We start from the raw sequence: 9,423 nt of genomic DNA, 5'->3' as shown, positions 1-9,423 counted from the left end.
TTTTTTTTTTTTAAAGTCCGTTGATCTTGCCTTGTTCTAGGTTTTAATATTTATGCTAGTGCCGTTTTTTAACTATCGTTTCGGTTCGATAATTTTCAAGTGTTGTTTTTATTTAGATTAATAGGTTTTCCTTTTATTTTCGCCCCCCCCCCATGAAATATATTGCGTTATTTAATCATTGGTTTTGTTTATTAGTTGATTTAGGAATCGTAATTATTTTTTAAACTTGTTTTTCTTGTCTAAACTTGCAAATTTTTTTATTCTTTTAAATTTTATTTTTCTACAATTTTTTTCCTTTTTAGATTTAGGAGTGCTTTTCTTTTTTCTCTTACTTTAAAATGTGTTTACATTTTTTCCTTGTAATTTGGGTTTGATAAAACATCGATTAACGACACTTTTTTGTCGATCCAGGAAACCGGGAAATTAAGACATCCGGGATAGCGATGGTCCCGAGCATCCCGGATAATTGGTTCTTTATTGTACAGACATTAGTATTGAATTGGTTTTTTAAAATAAAATACTTATTCAATTTGTTTATTTTTTAAAAGTTTTTGTGTATTTTTATTACAGTGTCGGGTTTTTGAATAATGTTTTATTAAGGAAATGGTATTTATTTAAAGAGTATCTACCTAATATAGTTTTGTGTTGCTAAATCTGTGTTTAATTATTTTATTTCCATTTAATATTTTTAAACAATTATTGCTCTATTAGTGTGTAAAATTTCTTGCATTCTTATATTTAATAAATTTTTTACTTAAAATTCCTTAGAAGTGCCAAATGTTGCATACCATGCACCTTTTTTTACCCCTCCTGAAATCTCCTGAATTCTTGTTAGGGAAACTCCTGAATGTTAATTTTGCTAGGTTGGCACGTCTGCATATTTATTTAAAATTTTTGTAAGATGTAATAAAATCTTGTATGATAGAGATTAGTTTGAATTTATCTCTTAGTACTTGTTATTCAAATTTATTTTATTCAAATGATATTTTATTTAATATAATTTATTTTCTAGTTTAATTTGTAATTAATAATTACTTTATTAATATTCTGAAAAAATATATTTTTTGTAGTTTAATTTTCCCTCACAAAGCTCAGCGTTTTCAAGCTGCTGTAACATGATCATTGCTGTCTGGTAATTATAAATTAAACACATAATGAATATAATATTCATTAAATATAGTTTAGCTTAAATATAATATAACTTAAATGTATTAAAAATAAAAAAGCGGGCTGTCTGCAATAAGCATAGTAATGTAGTCAGTCAGTGAAAGCTCTACGGAATTCTGCAATTAGCAAGATACTTTTTTTTCTGTAACGGCAGGTACTGAACTTTCGTTCTTCACCTTGGAAGAGGTCGGAAGTGTTGATCATTTTAACGTTACCCAGTGGGTACCTGTGAACCTAAGTCACGGAGGCGAGCAACAATACTCATGCCACACTGCCACAAATACCCGTTCATAGGGTGGGCCACATTCACACATCACACCCAACAGATGACAACACATAGAGAGAAACATCCATGCCCAGAGCGGGATTCGAACCCTCAGCCATTGGCTTCGCAGTCAGGCACGCTAACCGCTCGGCCACCTGGCCGACATTAGCAAGATACTGGTACAGTTGAAACATGAAAGATGTGCCATGAAAGATATGTTTTGTAATTTTAATCTTAATTTTTTTTTAAAAAAAACAATCCTTGAAATCACTTCAGTTTATATTCTACTAAGGCTGAACAATTGCAAACATTGAATTTTGTATGAACATTGTTCATGAGCTCTTTTTCCTCAAATTATTTTATGGGCAATCGAAACGGGCTACAGGTGGCATAGAGCAGAACTCTCTACCTATAGCAACACTTCACATGCTTTCACCATTAGCGTGTGGAGAGTCATATAAGAAGGCAGTATGTTAGTTTCTGTCTTGATTTTGAATTAGATTAAAGTCTTTTAAGTTAGGAAACTATATGGAATTGACAACTACATTACATATACTTCTAAAAGAAAGTGTAATGGAAATTAAAAAAATATTTTTAGCAGTTTAATATGAAAAATATTGTAGTACATTCCTATACAACTGAAAAGAGGACGAGAGAGAAGGGGAAGTGCCAAAGGCATGGCGCTGGTCTTCTCCCCTGATGGCGTATTCGAGCGTTGCGATTGCCTATATCTATTTATTATTTTGTGTTTAGATTTCTTATAATTTCAAAGCAATTATAATTATTTAATCAATTAACATATGTTATCTATGTAATAAAAAATTGTTCTAAATCATTATCAAATGTTCTAAGAATTTCCTAAAATTTTGTAAAAGTGGTTATCCTAAGATTTTTAAAATTTTACTACTAGTCCTAAATTTATATGTATTTTTCTGTAAACTATGCAAAGGATTAGTTTGATGTAAAAATGTCATATTTGGAAATACCGTGGCTTATCATTTCATGGCACCAATCCCTTAATATTACGAATGTGTTTAATATATCTAAATATCTGGCTGAAATTTGTCAACTGGAAGAAACATTTTAGATCTTAAAAAAATATTATTGTTCATCATGATGAAAAAATTTAAGTTCTAATTTCTAATACAGTTTAAGATGCCTTTTTGAATGTTATGTAATTATGATTTGATAAGATATTTCTTAACATTTTATTAAACTGTTCTGTTTGTATTATTTATATTAGGAGGAAAACTCTTGGAATCTCCCAACTGACAAAAGCCCTTCTCACAACTTGAAATTACACAAACATTCTGAAATACATTCAGATTATCCTGTTGCAGAAGAGGAAAGATGCAACAGAAATTTTTATCCTCATTGGAATGATTCCAGGTGGCCTGAGCAACAGTGGAAAAGACAACCAAATGAATTTAGGTGTGCACTCCTTATCAATGTTTTTTTTCTTCGGATTTATTGTATTTTGATTTTGAATGTTTTTGGATTTAATATGATTGTAAAAGCAACTAATAAAATGTGAACATGCTTTGAAGCACATTTTTTATACTTTATCTGTAAGCATTTTAATTTATTACATTAAATTAATTCAACATTCAACATTTATGCAAAAGCAGTTGTATTGAAGAAATTTGATTTTTCAAATATAAATATTTTCCAAGGGAAATATTTTATTGGCTTATAACTGGTTGGTGTGATGCACGAGGGCAGAGGTGTAAATATTGTACACATTTATTCTATATTCCTAATTGGTTGAACGTACCAATGTTTTATCATTTTTAAATATTTAAAGTAGTTTATTTTTTTTTTGCACAGTATAGTGATCATTGTCTGGAAAACTTAAGTTTATAAAAATATGTTTTGACACATCTGTTTTACATTAAATATTTTTTTTTTCAATACTTTTTTAAAATATATATTTTCCTAACTCTCTCATGTATTAATATTGCTCAGTACTTACTAAATTGCTCTGAGTTTTAACTTCCTTTTAAATATTATAACTTTGTTAGTTATACCAAGCTATTAACACAAAATTAGTATTCCAAATTATGTGTTCCAAGATTTATAAGATCTACAACTGCACTTTAATGAATGTTACTGTTAACATGAAAAACGAAAGAAGAAACCGAAATTTCTCTATAGAAGCATTACAAATTTTTTAGTAAATCTAAGATTACTAATTAACATTTCAGTAATGCAGGGCCAGATTAGGGGTGGAGTACTGGAACTGCAGCCCCAGACAAGGGCGCTGGGATCGGAAGTCATTTTGACCTCACAAAGATTTTCATTATTCGGCAAATTTTGCATGGTTATTCATCATTATTACAAAACTTAATTTTCTTCCTTTTTTATTTTTAGAAAATACAAATGAAATTATTCAACATTATGTTTTTATTTATTTTAGCAATGAAAAATAATAGTAGTGCAAAAACATGTACAAGTTTCATTTCATATTTTTCTTAACAAATCTAATCACATCCTTGCCATAAATAAGTTCATTTTTTCAATCACTCATTCTGCAACTCCTTCAAACAAGCCAGTTTAATCAGAAATTGAGGTATAGAGGTATATAAGATGGTAATGAGCTCTTTTTCATACTTTATGAAATAGAAAAATTCGAAAAGCATAATAGTGAATAGGTAAATAGAGTTTGGCTAGAAGCTGAAAGAAAACCTCACTTTAATTTCATACTACAAAAACTTATCTTCATTTTTAAATACATAAAAATTTCTATGATGAAAACAATGTGTAAACGACACTATGTTGACTGTTTTATTTCCGAGGTATTTTTTCATTATCTCTCTAGATTAGAAAATTAGGTACTGCAGCTGTCACCACTATTTCAGAAGATTTTCACTGAGCATGCTTCTCACTGTTAGAACTCAAAAACTATAAGATGAAACAATAAAAGAATTTCCATGTTTCTACAGCAATGAATCTGATATCAAAACATAAATTAATATTCTGATATCAAAATGTTATTGATACAGTTATTTTACGTCAAAGTTGAAGATTAGCAAGGGAATAACGATTTTTTTGCCTCTTCCTGTAAATGACAGACTCGAAATTTAAGCAGAGTAAATTTGTTTCACTATGTTTAAATTTAGAGTTGAAATAAATAAATAGTTTTCATTGACAGTCTTTTGGATTTTTTTGAAAACTTATCACAGTAAAATTTTAATTTGCAAATTAGTACTTCTATGGCTAAAGATAAAAATAAAAAGAAATTTTGACCTTTTTTTAAAATTTTAAATTAGTTTCAGAGTAATTAAATGTTAAAAATATTGGCGTTTTCTTTACAACACTGAAAGGTTAAGAAAGATGCGTTTTTCTTTTTTTTGCATTGTTTGAACAGACCGAATGTATAAAAAAATTGCTTATTTTATTTATTATTAATGAGGGAAATATTTTATTTATGTTCGGTATTTGATCTGGCTGATTTATTTAGAATTTGGTTTGTGAGAAGGTGGAAAATGATGTCTTCATGTTGACAGTGAATTAGCAGTTTTTATTTATTTATCGATGGGTTAATTAATTATTTTTATTTATTGACTAGAATAATTAAGCCTAAAGCCGTTCTATAAGTAATATTTGGTTGAAAAAATTAATGTGTTATGATAATGTTAGCAACAAAATAATTTAATTTTTTTTATTGGAGCAACTGAATTACATCCTTATATATACTTTACTTTACAAGGATTACAGGTTTAACGTTACTTTTTGTAAATTAACTGATTAATATATTTTAAGTGATCTCAAAAAAAATTATATTCAATATTCGGCAACATTTGCTGAATTAAATATTACATAGTTTGTTTTCAAATAATAAATGAGATGGTTAAAAGTTCTATTTTTTTATACATAAAAATAATTTTACTTTGGTAATATCAAATCTATTTCTTAAGCTGATAATACACTTTATTTTATTATAGATTAGGCTTCTAATAATATGCTTGTTTGTTGATATTATATAGAACATTTGAACTTTTTAAGAAGTTTTTCCTGGTTTTAGCGAAATAAAAATAGTAACAATAACTGTAACCAGAAATTTCTTAAATTTCATCAACACCTAAAACCACATCAATGATTTTTAAATAATTTTTATGTTTAATTTAATTAGGTATAATATTATTTTGTTCTTCTGCCAAGAACATCTGTTTTGCTTATTGCTTCAAATATTCATGATCTTAGTCTTTAAATATTTGTCATGTCTAGTCATTTATGTATATATTTATATATTATTGTTATTATTAATAATAATAATAAACTAATAATTCTTGTTTAGGGAACCACATACTTTTCCTCCTCCATATCCTCCGTCAAATCAACATTCAGAATATCATCAGACATATATAGAATTTCAAGACACAAGAGGCCATCGCTTTAGTCCATCACATTTAATTCATGAAGATGACGGATATAATTCTCAAATGAACTATGCTAAATCAAGGTATATCTTCTCATTCCTTCTAACTATTCCAAATGCAAAAATACTTTCTACTCTTCTTTCAAAGTTGTTTTTTAATTAAAAATCACCCAACAAATAATATTTTTTAGAACCCCCTAAAATTTTTGTAGCAAATATAAATGTTGATTGTTTTCCCTTTACTTAATTACGATGCAATTGCATATTTTTTTAAACATAAAACATATGCACATTAAATATCCTACAACACAATACTTTTCAAGATGTTGGTTATGCACAGTGGTGATCTTACCCAAATTCTTAAACCTATGACTTACTTCATCAAAGTTGAGTGAAGATAAAAATCACTGTTAAAATGTCAAACATTCTTTCTCATATTTTAATATTCCTAGGAAGAATTGGACTATCCCATGGATGTCTTATGTGTAATTAATGGTGCATAGATGGAATATTTGTGTAATTTGTTTTTATAAAAAAAAATTTATTTAAAAATACAGAGATTCTGTACTCCTAATATTCGTGCAATTTTCAGAAATGTCTATTTACTTTGTTTTTAAAATAACAGAAGTTGAAATGAACAATTAAGACACTGTTTTGTTGAACATTGATAGTTCTTAAAAATTTTGATGCTATTACTTCTTTGTTAATTATAATGATCAGCATTTGCCCCATCAATGCTTTATACCTTATTAATTATACTTAATATTTCTTTGTTAATATTAGTTAATACTATTATTAACGACAGATTAATAAGAGCTAATTTTTTAATGTACAATCAAAAGTGATGTTTGGTCATGTAAAATTATTGTTCGGGTATATATATGTTGTTGCCGAACTTCTCTGGCAGCACTCGGAAAATTGTTTCAATTTTTCAAGCCTTGATATAAAGAAATATATATGCATGTATATATATAACTTTCTATGGTGAAATAGTTATACCAATTTTTAAGAAACATTTTTTCTTGAATGAAGAAAAAAATATTTATTTTGAACTAATTTAGTTTTTATCTGTAGACCTTATAAAAGAAGATCTGGAAGAGGTGCAAGATATGGCTTCCGTGGATCTTGGAGAGTTAGAGAAAGGAATCCAAATCCTATGAACACTCAGTTGGAACAACCTCAAAATCAACAATTTCATATACCTCCACCAGGTTTGCTGCCACAAATATCTAATTTAGTTTCTACTTCTGCTTCTACATCAGGACAACCAAGTTTCAGAGAAGCATTTGAAGAGCATGTGTCAATATGTTCTTCAGAAGGAAATTTAAACACAAAAGGTAAGTTTTTTTTTTAATTCATTTATTGTGTTTAGTATAGTAGTGTGCAAAAAAAATGTAGTTCTGTAAATAATTTTTGATCTAATAATTGGATTTTTATGAACTAAAGCTGAATCTTTATGGTTTAATGGGCTCAAATACGTTAATTAATTAACACAGATGATATTTGGAGTTATGAAATCAGACACAAAAAAGCATTTTTCTGAATAAACATGCCTTTTTATGATTGATCTGGATTTCTTACCCTCAGAATATAGAAGTAGCTGCAATCTGGGAAATATGGTTACAATAGTTTGGTCCCTAAATGTTAATTTTACTTTTTGCATATTTCGCTGTATCTCGAGAAATTTTATAAGTGAATTGAAATCTTTTTGCACACAACTGTAAAATTCCTTTATCCAAAGACCATGCAAAATTTTTTTTTAATAATTATATATTTTATTTAATAATAGTTAAAAAATTTTTAAATTGTAAATTATGCAAATTTTTACATAATTTTAAAGATTGTATATTGATTGATTTTATAATTGTTTGCCAAAATTTTCAATTTTCCCAAAAATTTCTTAAGATACGACAAAATGCTTAAAAAGTAAAATTAACTTTAATTGGTCCAAAATTTGAATCACGCTCCTGATCATATTTCCCAGATTGAGGTTCCCCTTAATCCAGATTTGGTCTAGAATCCAAATTTGTCTCAAAAAAGGAATGTTTACTCAGGAAGTACATTTTTGTCTGCTCTAACGAATTAGCATATTTGAGTTTAGCCTCTCAAACCATTAAGATTGAGTCCCTGCACATGAAAATTTGATCATTTGATCAAAAGTTATTCAGGGTGCTTTTTGTTATTTTTTTTACTCACTGCAGATTATAGTTTAAAAAAGAAAAGTGGTATCCATTTTTTTTTATAATCCAAAGATGTATTGTGTTCTACTGACCTATATATGGTTTCTCATCAAAAAGATTTTTCATCCTAATTTTTGATATGTCAGCTATCAAATTTTTTTTTAGCATTTTTAGCAATATTTTTGTATCCTATAAATGTTGAAAATTCTTCTAATTCAATTTTAATATATTTCTGTTAGAGCTTTCAAAGAAATATTATTGTCATTGCCATTATATATTAAATTATTATTATTGTCAATGTAAAAAAAATTATTTTTGAATATTATTATATTTTGGTTTAAAAAATGTTTAGTGAGAAAAGGTTTGTTCCAAACATTTCTGAAGATTCTCACCAAAATGAATTGAAATTTAACAATTTGCAAATGAAAAGATAATTTTTCTTAGGTTATCAACTTTGCAAATATTCATTTTCATTAATTAAAAATTATTAAAAATTGACAAAATTTTACATGTAATCATAGTTGTAAATTTAATTGAATTATTTCTTGTTTATTCATTCCTCTTCATCAGGACGAACACATTGTTAGTTATCATTTTATTAAACATTTTATAGTTGTGTTTTACCGAAAATTATAAATGATTATCATGTGAGTTAATGTAATATAATTTGTTGTAAATGCTGGTTTAAACTGTAAAAAATGGCTAAAATTTTAAAAACTGTAGTCATTCTCAGCATATTTCAATCTGTACTATCTGAAACAAATATGCATAGCTTCTGTAAATATTAAAACATAAATTCAATAAAATCCACATTTTATGTTTAAAAAAAAACGTTTCACTGCAAAACCAGCCAAATCCTGCAGGCAGTGAGTTGTATTACTGGCCATCTCCATAGATGCTAAAATTTCACTTTTGATCAAAAGTTTGGTTATTTTATGTTATTGTGTTTTCACTTGTGATTGTATATGCAAAGTTTCTAATTGAATATCATGCTCGATTTTTATGAAGAAGTGCATAGAGGCATTTTCTTTTAATAAATATATATATATATTTAGTTATAAAAATGTGTGAGTTTCGTGATATGATGAGATATGATAATATTATGAGTTTTGTGATTGTTAAGTTAATTTCAAAGTGTACTGTAGTTTCCAAAGTAATTTTCTGTTGGTCCCTTTTCTGAAATTCTAGTCATATTACCAAAGCCTTCTAAGTCGGTGATTAAGGCCTGGTCATATCAAAAATTCTCCCTTTTGTGCAATGATCCCATTATACTGTTTTGACTGCCACTCAGTTCTGGTGATAATTCAAAGCTGTCAAATCGAAAACCCCGTTCGGCAGTCGCGCTCTGCAGTGAGGTACATGTACTTCGTGTGGTGCAAGGTAACCTGATACTAATTGACTAATCTCTGTCACTTTAAAAGGGGGTTACCACT

The 9,423-nt window shown here is 27.7% G+C and overlaps 1 protein-coding gene across 4 annotated transcripts in view; it reads left to right on the top strand.

Annotated features, from left to right (window-relative positions):
• The window catches only part of LOC107451011 (pre-mRNA cleavage complex 2 protein Pcf11), a 106,305-nt gene that overhangs the window by 80,232 nt on the left and 16,650 nt on the right, over positions 1-9,423 (top strand). For all 4 annotated transcript variants that reach the window (XM_016066963.4, XM_043041100.2, XM_071187556.1 and 1 more), the window contains 3 exons: positions 2,676-2,863; positions 5,730-5,894; positions 6,885-7,147. In XM_016066963.4, coding sequence (XP_015922449.2) covers positions 2,676-2,863; positions 5,730-5,894; positions 6,885-7,147 — 616 coding nt within the window. The remainder of the gene's footprint in view (positions 1-2,675; positions 2,864-5,729; positions 5,895-6,884; positions 7,148-9,423) is intronic.

Source organism: Parasteatoda tepidariorum, chromosome X1 (genome assembly GCF_043381705.1).
Source record: "Parasteatoda tepidariorum isolate YZ-2023 chromosome X1, CAS_Ptep_4.0, whole genome shotgun sequence".
In the NCBI taxonomy this organism is placed as follows: Eukaryota; Metazoa; Arthropoda; class Arachnida; order Araneae; family Theridiidae; genus Parasteatoda; species Parasteatoda tepidariorum.
Note: the sequence above shows the minus strand (reverse complement) of the source record. Positions and strands in the feature narration are given on the sequence as shown.